We start from the raw sequence: 16,250 nt of genomic DNA on the forward strand, positions 1-16,250 counted from the left end.
TACTTAAATTAGGGTTTCTTTGATATAAGAAAGAAACCTTACATTAGGGTTTCGGTGTATGCAGACTAGAAGGAAGTGTGTTGGGGACTTGAGGACTGCTAGTAAAGTTTGGTGTCTCTTGATCCGGATGCTGGTTACACAGGTGTGTGTTGGGTGAAAATTCATCAAGCTGTAATAATATGATATGTGTACTTCTCAAAATGAGATTCTATGTGGGGCATTTGGGTGGCTCAGTTAGTTGAGCATCTAACTATTGATTTCGGCTCAGGTCATGACTTCACAGTTCATGGATTCTAGCCCTGCGTTGAGCTCTTCACTGACAGTGTTGATCCTGCTTGGGACACTCTCTCTGCCTCCCCCTGCTCCTTCCCTGCTTGCGCATGTTTTCTCTCTCAAAACAAATAAATAATACTTTAAACAATGAGATTCTATGCATAAAGTTCCTATTGCAGTGCTTGGAATGCAATAAGTGGCAGCCAGTATTATTTCTACTATTATGATACGATGAAAACCATCTCACGTGTACCTGTGGTCCATGCTGTCCATACAGGCCATTTATAGATCCTTTAACAAGAGAAAGGAATCTTAACTGAATTCTAGGGTCTTATCTTATAGTTGATAAAGTCACAACTGATTTTAATTCACGACACACAAATGCCTCTGCATAAAGGAAGTGATTCAGACTTCCAATCCAGAGCTAGTCCTGGACCACTATTTTAGTAATTCAATACTTCTCTAACTTTGTTACGATGAAAGATGGACACCAATGTAATTTAAAAGAGCATAGTTCTTTCTCCACAAGTGCTAGGAGTCTGTGGTTGTGACTGCTCCTCTCTCTTCTATTTCCCCCCAAGCCTGCTCATACCTGAATACATATGATTCAAGCCAACTGGTTATTGACCCCAAGGAAAGGATACTAAAACTTTGATTGGTTATTTCAAAGTTCCAAAGGTTAATCCTCAGGTCATCAGCTGACATGTAGGTTTCATAGTCGCTGTTGACTGATATGGAGTTGATGTGATACGTGTGTGCATTGGCGAATACTCTTCGCGGGGTGGCCTCCACCATCAGGTCCATGGGTCTCAGAACAGGCACCTGGGATGCAAGAGAAACAAATCACTTCAGAACCAAAGTTCTTCACTAGGGAAAACGTCCGCATGTTTATGTCCTTCATCATCACAACACAAAATCATAATCACATTTAAAAAGCTTGAAGTTAGAGAAGCAGACTGATAAATCACATATTCCTGTTTCCTCAGTTCCTTTTAGTTTTTTTTTTTTAATTTTATTTTTCCCTCTGCTACTTTTAGTTTTACTTCTTTCTCAAAAGATGTCATCATCACTTAGCCTTCATGGGCAATTTCATACTTTATAGATTCTAAACATTTTCCCTGGACCTTCTAGGTGGCCTCATCTTAGAGAAAGTGCGCTTAGAAGCTACTGATCAGGCATTAGCTTCCAGAGCTGTTGTTCCAAGCTGCTTGTTTGTTTTAAACATGAAATGTATTTTGAAAAGGAAGATGTGGGAAAATTTTAGAAATATGTAGTTCAACTTTGACCTACATATATGTACTTCATGGCTTTGGAGGTCTAGACCCCATCCTGGCTTTTTCCCCAATCTTTCAGGGCATTTTGTGAAAATATATAATCACCCAAGATTCTAACAGTTAATTCCAAAATTCAGCCATGATCATACATGGCACTCATTGACAACTTGTTTTACCTGGGAAAATCTTGGTTTATATTTACTACCCGGTGTACCAACCAGGTAGTGTCCACTTTCACACCAAAACTATCCTCATTTGGACAATAAACTATATGGTCAGCTTACTGATATATAAAGGGTCCTCAGTGATTATTTGTTGAAAGAGTGAATAAGAATATGTAAGAAAATGTTTTCTTCTCCACAGGTCGAAGAATCAGGCAGTTAAATCATTTCCCACACATGAAGGTCTTCCAGGCAAATATGAACAAGAAGACCCAGACTCTTCTGATTCTCTTTTTTTTCTTTTTTTAATGTTTATTTATTTTTGAGGGAGAGAACGAACAAGCAAGCATGAGCAGGGGAACGGCAGAGAAAGAGGGAGACACAGAATCTGAAACAGGCTCCAGGCTCCGAGCTGTCAGCACAGAGCATGTCGTGGAGCCCAAACCCACAAACGATGAGATCATGACGTGAGTCCAAGTCGGATGCCTAACCGACTGAGCCACCCAGGCGCACCCCCTGACTCTCTCTGTGAATTCAAGGGCACTTCTGACAACTCCTGGGTGAACTGGTTCCTGAGAAGGTGAGGGAGAACAGCAATGCCTGGCCGGGGACAGACTAAAAACAAAACAAAACAAACACAAAACACAGATGTTGTCCTTTAAGAGAAAGAAGAAAAAAAAAAAAAAGGACCAAAATTTCCTTTATGAGAAAGTCACCTCTTGCAGCTGAGCTAACTTGTTGACTAATTTGCTACCAGGTAGTTGATTAAGGCTTCAACTTCTGAATTTGTTTCAACCCAAGGGGTGAGGGGAAGAGGGCAGAAACAAAGGTTACATTTTGTGAAGTGTACTCACTTCAATGGTATAACCTTTGACAAAACATAATTCTCCCAGTTCAGTCTTGAAGGGAGTTCAGATCACCTCTGAAGGAGATTTTAAATTAAATAATTTATTTTTTTTATTTATTTTTTTCCAATATATGAAATTTATTGTCAAATTGGTTTCCATATAACACCAAGTGCTCATCCCAAAAGGTGCCCTCCTCAATACCCATCACCCACCCTTCCCTCCCTCCCACCCCCCATCAACCCTCAGTTTGTTCTCTGTTTTTAAGAGTCTCTTATGCTTTGGCTCTCTCCCACTCTAACCTCTTTTTAAATTAAATAATTTAAATAAATAAACAATTCAGAGAACTCAGAGTCCTATACAGCTCTGGTGCTAGACACCCTGGAAAACAGAGTTGGCTTGAGATGTGGATGTAGGATGTGGTGGGGATCCTCTGAACACCAGACCAGGGAGGGGAAGGCAAGTCTTCATGTGCCCTCTATGCCAATTATGGATGATGGTTTTAGAGCACAAGCTCAGGAATGGAGAGAACTCGAAGACCTTGGTTCTCATCACAGACTGACCACATAGTGAAAGGCTGTGTGACCATGGGTGATTAACTTGGCCCTCCTGAGCTCTGGGCCATACTATGTGAAAAACCAATAAGACCCACTGTGCCCTAGTTATCAGGAAAGGTCACTGGGATCTGTGGAGATGACATGCCCTCTGGTTCACCTGCCTTCTTGTTCTTTGAGCAACATCTACTGGGCTCCATACAATGTCCTAGAGAATCCAACCAGTGACCCAAACCAGATACTTCCTGCCTTCATAGAGCAGGGCTAGACGGAGGAAGGAGATAGGAAGTCATGTCACGACAAAATGTCGTAAGTGCCCCCAAATAGATGATATCATGCAAAAGAGGATTTAACATGATCACGGAGGCCTGGAAAGCTGTTGCTGAAGAAGTATTGGATGGATGACTGTGAAGGATGAGAACAGGTTTACTAGGCCAGGAGGGGAGGAAAGAATGTTCCAGTCAGGGACAAGAGCATGTGCAAAGGTCCTAGGGTGGGGGTAAAGCAAAATGAAAGGTCAATACATCAATGTGGTTAAGACAGAGAGAGTGATGGGAACCATGGTAAGAGATGAAGTGATAGGGTAGGTCACAGGCAAGCCCCCACCCCCAACATTTTTGCCATTATCCTTAGAGAAATGGGCAGAACTAAAAAGATTTCCAATGATTGTGGTATGATAAAGTTTGATTAGATGATTCTTGATGTACAGGGGAGAACAAGTTAGAGGGCAAATGAGGTAAATTTTGGAAAGGAAGGTGATATACCATCCAACACCAGTTAAGGGTGCATCTGAATTAAGACTTTGTAATGGATAAAAAAAAGTGACTCTGTTCTTGGGAACTCTACCCGAAAGTATTTATTGGCCATTTACTCCTCTGTGTCAATCATTCTGCGGATGTTATTTATGGTAATTCTTTCAACAGCTCTGTGAAATAGGTTGTGGTGTGAGTATTAATACGAAGAGAAGCTCAGGCTCAGAGAGGCTAAGTCAGTGGCCCAGGGTTGCCCAGCTATGAGCTATGAGGCATTGTCAGAATTTAATACCAGAGCCTACCTGACTGCAAACCTAGTGCTCCTTCCAATGTATCACACCACATGCAAATATCATACGTGGCAGGAAGTAATAAATGCTCTGTAAGTGACACGAATAAGCTGCCAGGAGAATTTATGGAATCAACACTATTACTGATAATAATAACAGTAGCAGTAGTCAGAGTTTTGTAGTTGAGCTGCCTCTACAAACCTCAGTTAGGTGATGTAGGTGTACCTGGTATTTGAATAGGAGTGACTATTCCGTGTACTTCCAAAAACACATGCCATGCTTTTGTAGTCTGTCATAAAGGAACGCCCCACCTGGAGCTTTTGAGTGCTACCTGCGCATCCTCTGCCTCCCCACCGGCCCCCTCCCAGAGGTAGCAGAGCTCAAAGCGGGCTCCCCAGGGCCCCAGAAGAAATGGAATCTGCAAGGACTTCCTGTGGCTCCTCCTAAACTCTTCCCTGAGCCTCCTTCATTACTGTGCATTGTCCGCGGAGGCTTCCTGTGGCTGTGGTGACAGGGAGGGAGCGTGACGGCCAGGATCAAGAGGCATTACAAAGTGGGAACTGCCAGCCCAGAGCGTCAGCTTAACGTGATGGGCCTGCCTGCTAATTCAGGCTGACATATTCCATGATGTACCACTTAATAGGGAAGGCTCCGCGTAGGTATCTGGGGAGGGAGCCTCTAATGCCTTACCTAGATAAGGCAGAGGGAGGAATGTCATTCATGGTATGCCAGCACCATTCTCATGTCCAGGTCAAGACCTGCCCACTGCCTAGTGATGCCCCTCACAGGAAGGAAGAGTGGGGGTCTGGTTGAAACTGGACGGGATGACTGATTGGAAAGCCTTGATGGGACTGTGTTTTCCAACTGCACTGGCTACATACTCCCTTCAAGGCCAGGCAGGGAGAAGAATAGGACACTGTTCTCTGAGTTGGGCCCACAGGACCTCATTAGGGCTTTCTCTGTAAGACACTGATGGAGGGCTTCTGTGCTATTGGCCAAGCACTGTGTCAGAGCTCACCAGCCCCAACGCCAGGGCTCTGCTTCATTCAGCCTTCTGACTTCTTTGGGCAGAGCACTGGGGAAGACTATTCTGCTTGTCCATTTTACAGGGGAGGATCAAGGAGGTGAAGTATCCTGTCCAATGGCACACATACAGTACACTGAGGAGCTGAACCGAGGCTATTTGGTTCCTGAGTGAGCACAATGGTGCAGACGAAACTATTAGTGTGAAATGTGATCTTGCCATTTTTGCAGGTCCAAAATCATCAAATCTCAGTTATTGCCTCTGGTTCAGCCTAATATTTTGGAAGGACTCTGTGCTATAGAGATGTGACACTGAATCATGGAACAATGAATCTTGGAAGGGCCATTGTGTGTGTGTGTCTGTGTCTGTGTCTGTGCGTGTGCGTGTGCGTGTGTGTGTGTGTGTGTGTGTGTGATGGGAATGGGGAATTTAATGGGAAGCTGTGGTTGTCAAGGCTTTACCCTCTTCATTGCTCTTGGTAGTACGTTTGGATTCTCATTTATATCATGCTTAAATAAATATTTCTGTGGATAAGGAAAGTTTGAAAATGGCCCAGACAGTACCTAAAATCAGCAGATGTACATTGTCCATGGTCACCCAGCTTTCTACCTCTCATCCCAGAGCTTCCTCTGCCCCTTCCCCATACCATGTGCCTGAACTGTTCTCCACAGGACCAGAGGCCCCTTCTTGCCAAATGACAGGACCAGAATTGGACAAAACCCAGGACCTTTAGTTTGTAGTTCAAAGCCTCTTTTCTGAGCAATGTTGGCTGTGGTTGACAAGGCTAGAATCAACTGTGAGACAAGGCCAGTGCTGCATTGTGCCTGCAATGAGAAGAGAGTCCTTGGCCCTCAAACGTGGTTCTGCAGTGCACTACTGGGTTTTGGTCATGTCCCTCCCTCAGGTGCCTCATATTCCTTCTGGACCTTGATTCAGTTACAGCTCATTGTGCTGAGCCTGATTCCAAAGGATGAACACACTAGCCCAGTGGGCAAGACCACCAGCATCATGTTAGAAAATCAGATGATAACATCTCAGGTCCCAAAAGAGGGGTCTCAGAGTCTAACCTGCCATAAAGCTTATAGAAATAGATCTCATCTGTAATGTTAGTGGGATGTAAGGAGCCTAGAGAACCACACCACTGTCTCTCTCTCAGCAGGGAGGTCTCTGTTCAGTTATCCCCCCTGAGGGAGGCCCTCCATGCCCAGCCCACCTCAAACAGGACACCCTCCACTCACTATCCTCTTCCACAGCTAATAGCTTAGGATGTTTTAAACACTTCAGCAATTACAAGACTACACTGTTAGCTAGCTTGACAATAAATGAATTAAAAAAAAGAAAAAGAAAAATATAAACACTCCAGCAATTCATCAGAGAATTCTCATCAATATCCTGTGATTTATGTTGGTAGATATTATGATCCCTTTTGCACAGATGAGGGGACTGAGGGCAGAAAGGTTAAGTAATTTGTGTAAAGTCACACAGTTGGTACACACATGTGGCACTCTTGACTCTGGAGTCTAAGCCCTTGGTGGCTCTCTATTGTAGGCCCTGGAAGAGCCCACTGGGGTGTGTGGGAAAGAGACAAGTGAAGAGACATTTCAGTGCAGGGCATCTGTGCTGTGACGGAGGTCGGTGGGCACTGCCCAGGCCGTGTTGGCCAAATGGGTTATGTGTCCACCTGGGGAGGTCAACGGAGACCTCGAAAGGAGAGGGCTATGAAAGCAGGCAGGGTACAAAGGGTTTGTAGGACTCGATCAGGCAGAGTGGGGGGGTGCTCTAGTCAGAGGGACCAGCACACGCAAAAGCTCAGGAGGAAGAGAGCAAAGAACATGTGTGCAACTGTATGATTCCATGCGTTTCTGGGGGAGGGTGTCCGTGATTTATTCACTCAACAAATACTGAAGTCCCTACTCTGTACCAGACATGAAGAAAACCTGAACTGGGTAAGGGGGTAGACAGTGGATGGGCTTCTACTTGAGGTGGGGTGATTCTGGAAGACGTCTCTCAGGGAATGACTTTTGAGGGGAGATCTGAATGCAGTGAGGGAGGGAGCCTTATGGCTGCCTGGAGAAGAGCATTCCTGGAGGAGGGAAGAACAAGTACAAAGGTTGGAGCACCTGAGAGTGGTTTGTGCTTACAGTATAGGAGGAACAGCAAGGAATCTTTGTGCTGCAGTGGTTTGTAAGCGAACAGCAGCAGATGTTGGCTCAGTAGTGAGCACTGGATGACAGATGTGACTGTGAGGACAGGGAGGATTCAGGGAGCAGAGATAGCTGTCCAATACAGACTCCCCTTCTGGTTCAGCAACCCCTTGCTTGCTCTGTCTGTCACCACTCCTTCTGTCTCTCCCCACCCTTCCTTCAGTCTTCCTGCCCCGGCTATTTTCTAATTATCTTTCCTGCCTTTCCTCTTGGAAAATACAAGATCATCTTTCAGTTCCCAGAAGCCATTTACTAACAAAATGAATGTTGCTGTCATTTGGCTTATTTGGTGACCATGCAGGCGATTCTTCACAATCTTCCAGAGCACCTAAGCAGGTGCCATTGGTCACAAAGCACCCCCTCAGAGATACACAAGGAAAGCTGTGCAGAATCCTGAAGCCCCTGAAGCCCCCACTTGAAACGACATCTGTGAAAATGCACAGTGGGAAGAGGCTAGAGGTGAGGACTCAAGTGTCTTCATGCACCGACTCTTCACAGAGAAAAAACAACAGCTGTGTTTACCATGGCAACCTCCAGTGCCCCAGCAAGTTGACAGATTCAAGGCAAGGCTGAGAGAGAAGAGATGGCCTGATAGGAGCTAAAGAACAGAAAGAAGATGGAGTCATGAAAAAAGAGGGAGAGAAGATCATAGGTAGAAGGATGTGAATGGATTTCAGCTGTTCAGTAACCTTGGGTCAAATATGTTTGAGTTTGGTAGACCAACATTTGAATACCCTTGGTTGTTAAGTACAATTAACATGATTGACATTATGGAGCCTTTTGAAAAAATTTCTGTCCATTTAAATCCATGCTTGGATTTATCCGTATCTCTTTGTCAATGTGTGACAGATGCTTCCACCTCTGTCCCAATAGTTGAGATTACTTTATATTGGGACTGATAGGCTATATTAACATCATGGGTTAGGAGGTCTCCATATCATCAGTTAAGAAGTACATGTAGGAATGTTATGACCATATATTGGCCCCAGATAAAACCTTCAATAAACACATATTGAGGGGCACCTGGGGGGCTCAGTTGGTTAAGCATCTGACTTTGGCTCAGGTCATGATCTCATGGTTTGGGAGTTTGAGCCTTGCATTGGGCTCTGTGCTGACAGCTTGAGCCTGGAGCCTGCTTCAGATTCTGTATCTCTCTGCCCCTCCCCTGCTCTCTCTCTCTCTCTCTCTCTCTCTCTATCTCAAATAAAAAATAAAACATTAAAAAAAGGACATGTATTGAGCATTTATTACATGCTAAGCACTTACCACACAGAGGAAGCTCCTTAGGAAGCTTAGTGGAGACAGATTAACACACAACTTCCTACCCTTTCTTTTTGTTCCTAACAAGCCCTTTTGGGAAGCTGAAACCATGTCTGTTTAACATAGAAAAGAAACAGATGAGAGCTGTCTCCCTCCTCCTTGGTGCAAGGAAACCGTGACCTTGGTGCTGTAGGTATAAGGCTGAATGGAGGATCTAGGGTGGCTATACTATCCCATCTAGAAGCAATACACAGTTAAGAAAAAGCAGAAGCTAGGAAGTTACAAATTCCAGCATCACTTGAAGATTGCCACCATGCCCTTCTCTGGGCTTTCTTAATGAAAAATCCTTCGTGACTCTCCAATGACAACTATTTTAAGTCAAGGATAAAGCCAATAGCTAATGAGAACCAAGACTTCATTGTCAAGGAAGAGAGTAGGTCATCTTCAAAAAGGGAGAGCCATTGGGCCCTCCCGTAAGTATCCTTATTCCAAAGCAACACAGCTTTGTGGCAGAGCGGCCATCTTCAAAAAACAGGAGTATGTAACGGCTACCCAAGAACTATATGGAACAGTTTAAAAGGAAACCATTCCCCTATCACTAGCCTCCACATATTTTCCTTTCTGAAACAAAATCATCCCAGGAGATTCCCACAGCCTAAGTTCTCCTTCTCCTCTTTGTGAAAGAAAAAGACAAAAGACATTCATTAACCCATCTTCAATCTTATGATGGTGCACTATCCAAGGTATAAACACTTCTGGGAGGGGTAATTGGATCATGCCTTTAATCAATGCCCCACAAATGCCACCACCCCCAGCTCGAAACAATATGAATTTCTAATAAAGTTTTACTATTTATGTTTAATCATTATTTGTCAGAATTATATATTTATGTTGTTCAGGTCAATTGTGTTCTAGTAATAATGTTAGCAATGATTATATCCACGAGAATTTTAAACCCTTACAGTCATACACAGATGGTGTGGGGCTAGGAATCTATTTTTGTTCAGAAATGATCAAAGAAAGTTTTTAACATTTATTTGGGGGGAGTTAAATGAATATATATGTTTCAAGAAGAAAAAGAATATAAAGTTCTGACTTTTTAAGAAGTTCACATACTCTTTTTTTTATTAAAATTTTTTTTTAATGTTTTATTTTATTTTTGAGACAGAGACAGAGCATGAGCAGGGGAGGGTTAGAGAGAGAGGGAGACACAGAATCCAAAGCAGGCTCCAGGCTCTGAGCTGTCAGCACAGAGCCCTACGCGGCTCGAACTCACAGACAGTGAGATCATGACCTGAGCGGAAGTCGGAAGCTCAACCGACTGAGCCACCCAGGGGCCTCAATTCACATACTCTTTTAATGGATATTGGTGGGTATTCAGTTAAGATGGTATTTAAATTCCAGGGGATGCATTAAAAAGGTGATGTAAAAGTTTTATTTTAAACTGCCTATGTTCAAAATACTCCTGAAATCATCTTTTGGAATTATTTACCGTTACGATGGAAAATGTTTCTCATCTATTTAGAAATGCTCAGAAAAGAACATGAATTATCAAACTTCTGGGGGGTACACACATACAAAATCTGAAGTTGCTTGGTGTAAGAAAATTTTTAAAACCAAACTGGATTTGAATCTTGGGCGGGCCATTTTCTAGCCATCTGGCCTCCGGCTTGTTACTTTACCTTTTGCCCTGTCAGTGTTCCCTTCCATGATGTTAGAGAGAGCAATTCTCTCAGTAGCTTTTTTTGTTGTTGTTGAGAAAACTTAGCACAGTGCCTGATATATGCGATCTAATAAGAAAAAAAAATTACAGAGAACCTACTTTGGCCAGAATTGTGCTAAACACTTTAGGCATAGCATTTATTGAATCTTCACAATGATCTTAAGAGGTTGGTACTGATACTGTTCCCATTTCCCAGATGTGGATGCTGAAGCAAAGGAGATCATAATGCTTGCTCAAGGATGTACAGTTATTAAGCTGTGAAGCTGCCCTTGAACTTGGCAGTCTCGCTTCTGCCTTTATGGTTGCTATTCTTAGAATTTTTACCATTAACTTCCATTTGTGGAAAATGGTTCATTCTGAGAGATTGCCTGGGGAATATTTTCAGACTTTTTCTATTGGCTATGGGGTTTAGGCATCCCTTCTATCCACTCAGGGAATTCAGCCATGATTACAGAACTCAGCATTGCTCAGGAAAATTGGGTAGTGGAATGACTGTTCACTGGGTAGCAATTAACTTCATCGGAAAAAAACAAAAAAAACAAAAAAACAGCTTAAGGCTTTTCTGGTTAGGAGTTTTCCAAATAGCTTCTGTCCACATTGTCATGAAAACCTTGGAACAATATGGTCGTTCATCCAATTATCAAACCAACCTGGGGGGCAGAGTCTGGCATTATGTGTGCCCATTATTAAAGGGTAATTCAGTGTAACAAACCAAATCGAGTATGTACAAAGACTGTCAAATAAAATAAACCACTAACAAATTAAATTACTTCCCATTTTCAGTGGGAAGAATGCCAGTCATTTTTCATTTTAAAAAATATGCATCTTAATTCCATTTTTTTAAAAAAAAACATGAAAAGAAGCATTTAAAGGTCTCTTGTGCTGTCTGCACTGAGGTTTATTTTCCACAGGCACATCTTTCCTGGTCCTGAGGCATGTTCTTTCAGAGAATTAATGAAGCATTAAGCCTCACCCTGGTCAAAAAACTTGTTTCCTCCATGGACCAATGGTGGATGGAGTTCAAAAAGTGAGAGCGATGGGTTGGCTCTGGCTAACAGTGACATATCAGAGTTGTTGTTTCCAGAATGAAACTGCCACTCAATAGCAATCCGCCAAAAACCCCAGGGAATCCTATCCAAATAATATAATTTTTAGATTTCCCGATCACACCCTTCAACAGCCTCAATATGTCCCTGATTTCTTTTACTGGCTTTGTCATGTAGATTGAAATAAGCCTTAGAGGAAAAACCCCTTTGGACCAAGTCAGGCTTTGTGCTTCAGGTTCTTAAATATTTGAGAATTATATTCTTTCATTTGACAAACATTTATTAAGTGCCAATCACTGCTCTAGGTTGTACGTGTACAGAGTGAACAAAACAGATTATTTGTGGCACTTAAAGTCTAATAGAGAAAAAAGGCATTAAGGTCTCAAGGTAGATATATTGTTCCAACTGCCACTAATGCTATAAAGAGATGTATATTGTTTCAAGAGAGAAAAAAATACTGCTTCAGTAAAAAAAAAAAAATAAATAAAATAGGGCCTCTAATGTAGATTGGGGAATTAGGTGAACTGTTTTTAAGGACGTGAAAACTCACCTCCCGAAAGCAGGGGCATAGCATCCTCTAAATCAGTGGTTCTTAACTGGGGAGAATTTTGCCTTTTAACAAGTCTGGAGATATTTTTGGTTGTCGCAACTGGGTGTATGCTACCAGCATCTAGTGGGCAGAGGCCAAGAATGATGCTAACTGCCCTACAAGGTACAGACTAGTCCCCAGCGAGAAATAATGATCTGGCCAAAATATCAACAGTACTGAGGATGAGAAACCAAGCTCCTAAGGAAATCCTTCAGACACAATGTCTACATTTAGGATAGAGAAAATTAACCCAGTGTTAATGTGCACAATAGGCAGCAAAGAATTCCTGTTCATAGAGAGGTTTAGAATTAAAGAGTATATGTATGTATGTATACACACACACACTCATAGATATACACTCATATATATACATACACACATATATTTTATATATAAATACTTTTATACACATGCAAGACTTATCTTCTACCGCCAGCTATAAGAACAACACACAATCCATAAAAACTGCCTGAGGAATTATTATGTATTTTTTAAATCCAATGCATCAAAGATGGTTTTTATGGCAGATGAACAATTTCATGCTCTTGGTGTCTTTGACTTCTTTTGGCCTCTCTATGGAAAAGACACGAAAAATATCTTTCCCTCAGAAGATAAACTCACTATCTAATTACCAGTCCATGCAGCAGCCTGTAATTCTGCCAGTTTTATCTTATTTTTTTTCCCTCCCAGACACTTCCATTTTCTGCCAACATTGCTATTTCTCAAAGCATGTTTCCCTGTTCACTGCCTTTCCTGTTATTTCCCTTGATGTTTCACATTGTGTAATTCCACAGGAAGAAAGGAGACATCTTAAAATATCCCAGTAGGGGAAAATTTCAATTAACACCTACAGGTGGGGAAGAGAATGGGATGGGGAGAGGCAGTGGTTTAATTTCTTGGTTAGTTTGGGAAGGATTAATCGCAAAATTGTTTTTGTTTTGTTTTTCAACTGCTATTGATAAAGTATTTCTAAAATGTGTCCACACAGTTTCTCCTATCCATGATTAGCATAAATATGGAATCTTCAATGACCAAAGATCAACAATACCTGTCATTTATTACTGCAGAATATACAGAACCCAGAAGATAAATATAAATTTGATATTTGCTTCAAGAATCTTAGAGTTCAAAATTACATCTGAGAAGTCGTGACACTAAAAAGATGTAGAAGTGTACAAAGAACTTTGAAACATGGCCTTTCATAGATATGGACAAAGCTATACAAATTAGCTAACTGGTGTCAGTTCTGCCTCCTGCCAACAGATGGCGGTAGTGATTACTAATGACACTATAATTTAGTAACAAATTGGCTTCTGAATCACCTTTCGGAATTGCATCCTGTAGTTCTCATTCCTGGCTGCACATCAGAATCAAATGAGGTCTCTTATTAAAAACTGATGTCTGGGTCTGACCACTGAGCTGTTAAGTCAGAATGCCTGTGAAGTGAAACTCAAGTACTGGGTTTTAAAAGTCCCCTAGATGACCAATAGGTAGAGCCAAGGCTGACAGCCAATGAATCTGAGGGGGGTAGATGGAAGAGTTTCCATACAACAAACTTGTAATAGTGGATGTATTTCAGGGTATGAGATTATATGAGTTTAAAATCAGTTTTATAGTTTTGGGTAGACTGAGGTTTTTGTGTTAACTTAAAACCACTCTGATTTTTAAAATACACAAATAAAAAGGAAATCATTTATGGAAGATACAAATGACAGGAAAAAGGTTACTATTCAAAATCTACAAAGAGTTCCTAAAAACTCATAAAAAGACAACTTAGTAAACCTATTGGCAAAGGATAGAAACAGAAAACAGAGAAAAGGAAAACCAAATGATCAGGAAATATGTAGAAATATGCCCAACCTTATTAGTAGTCAAGGAGATGCAAGTTAAATTTGTGAATCTTCAATCTTATAGAAGATTAATCTTATTAATCTTTAATTTTTACTTATAAAAATTTTACTATATGCCTGTCAGTGTTCTAAGTCTTTATAACTATTAATTCATTTAATACTCATAACAATTTTATGAGGTAGGTATTCATGTCATATCTCGTTACAAATGAGGATAACAAAGGCATGAAGCAGTTATGTGTCGTAGCTTAAAGTTGCACAGGTTGTGTGTGCTATAGTTGAGACGCTAAGAGCATCCTCAACCTTAACGACTACACTATGCTCCCTTGTCAGCAGTACCTCTATGTGAATAGGCAAAAATGATAATGACTACTAACACCCTATCCTGGAAATGATATGAAGACATGGACTTGCTGGTGGGATTATGAATGGCAAAAAGATTTTCAGAAGGTGATTCGGAAGAGGCTATTGAAACAAAATAACGTACACACCTTTTGATTTAGCAAATCCCACTTTAATGGAAACTATTCTACAAATACAAAACATTAGTTTGTGATAGTACCTGTTGGAGAACATTTATTGCAGCATTGTTAGTTGTAATTGCACTCTAGCAAAACGTGGAAATAACCCAAATGTCTACCAATGGGGGGATGATTTAATAAGTTATAGTACACCCGTACTTTAAAATATCTGTAGCTATTTCAAAGAAGATGAATTGACCTGAAAGGGTGCTAATACTAGTGAGCAGAGTAATGTACATAATATGGTCTCAATTTTGTAAAAACAAAATCATATCCATCTATTAATGCTAGTAGGTGTTTGTGTGGGCAAAGAGAAAGGTATGGAAAGACACACACCAAACTAGTAACAAGAATTACATTGAGATGTGGGTCCACAATTTTGTATTATTTGACTTCTTGCTGTAACCATGCATTAATTTTGGACTGTAAAAGAAAAAGTGGCAAAATCCTTAGGTCTAACGTCCTGGCAGGATTCTTAGGATTCTTCTGTCTGCCCCAGATTCTTCCTGGGAAAACTAAAGCGGCTCTAATGAGCATGATTTCCTTATTCCTATAAGCCCAGATCTGCTTTCTTGAACTGTCTACCTGTTAGTTCCCCAGGTGACCAGAGAGCCAGTCCACTCCCTTCGCTATGCAAAAGCACTTAAGATATTTGAGGACAGCTCTCAACCCAGCCCATTCCTCATTAGGCAAATTATACCAAGACGTGGCCTCCAATCTTCATATCCCACCAAGGGTCAGTGCTGCTTCACATCTACTGATGCTTTTTTTTTACTGAACACATCTACCAGTTCGAAACATAGAGGGACCTGCATTCTCCTATGCAAGACTTGTGTTTTTACTTATGTAGCTTAAAACTGATTTACCTCTGTCATAGTCTATATTGTGAGTTCAACTAAAATTCCCAGGTCTTTTTTTTTTTCCCAAATAAACGAATGTCAAAATATCTTCTATACTATTGACTGTGTTTAACCTGAATATGATTTCCTAAGTTCTCCTCCAGATTTATCCTTTCCTTTTAAAAGTGCAATACAGGAATGGGAAATTGTGTGTGTGTGTGTGTGTGTGTGTGAAATTAATGAATTATGGATTCTGGCTAATTGGATTTTTCCATATAATGAAGATGGGTGAATGAGTTAGGAAAGTGGAGAAGACAAGATAGTGTCCTGTAGTCTGGCTGCACGGTGGAAGGCACCTTAAATCTTCCATTCCCCAATGTCAGGGCTGAATTTGAAATATAATATTTCTAGCAAATAAAACTATTACATGAAGTGGGTGAGGGAAGAGGTTACCTCTAGAGGAGAAGTTTTGCTAGTTCCAAGGAGAGAGAGCATGAATAGGCAAAGAACAGAGGTGAAGGAAGGGAACGAGCAAGAGAAGAGGGTATCTGAGAAACGCAGCAGTACACAGGACTTCAAAGAGAAAAAGCATGGCAAGCCTCCAAAACAGGAAGGGGGAAAGAGAAGAAAGTGGGAGCAGCAGTGAGGGGCAGGTAATCATCTAGTCTGGACAGTTTAGATGTCAAGAAACAGAAACCTCCTCAAACTTACTTTTAAAAAAACTCCTAAAAGACAAAAAACGAAAGGATTATTGTAGGACAGAAAAATCTGGGGGATTATCAGGACTGAAAATGGAGTGTGTGAAATAGAACAGGGACATGGCAAGCTGTGAGGGACCTGGGAACTATCGTTGTCTTTTGGTCTCTGTGTCTTTCCAGGGCCACCTGGTCTCTTGCTTCTCCCTGGATGTCTGGGCCTTTCTCCTCTCCTTACCACCAAAAGTTAATTCCATCTGTTGAGGAGTGTGACCGTGGATTCCAGTGAGTTCTTCTAGTTCTATTTCAATTACGCTTTCAAACCCAGTGCTCAACACTATTAGAAAGGA

At 41.4% G+C, this 16,250-nt stretch overlaps 1 protein-coding gene across 11 annotated transcripts in view; it reads right to left on the reverse strand.

The window, feature by feature from the left end:
- The window catches only part of PPP2R2B (protein phosphatase 2 regulatory subunit Bbeta), a 512,334-nt gene that overhangs the window by 57,411 nt on the left and 438,673 nt on the right, over positions 1–16,250 (reverse strand). For all 11 annotated transcript variants that reach the window (XM_045492888.1, XM_045492878.1, XM_045492850.1 and 8 more), the window contains one exon: positions 918–1,095. In XM_045492888.1, the coding sequence (XP_045348844.1) occupies positions 918–1,095 (178 nt within the window). The remainder of the gene's footprint in view (positions 1–917; positions 1,096–16,250) is intronic.

This window comes from Leopardus geoffroyi, chromosome A1, assembly GCF_018350155.1.
Source record: "Leopardus geoffroyi isolate Oge1 chromosome A1, O.geoffroyi_Oge1_pat1.0, whole genome shotgun sequence".
Taxonomy (NCBI): domain Eukaryota; kingdom Metazoa; phylum Chordata; class Mammalia; order Carnivora; family Felidae; genus Leopardus; species Leopardus geoffroyi.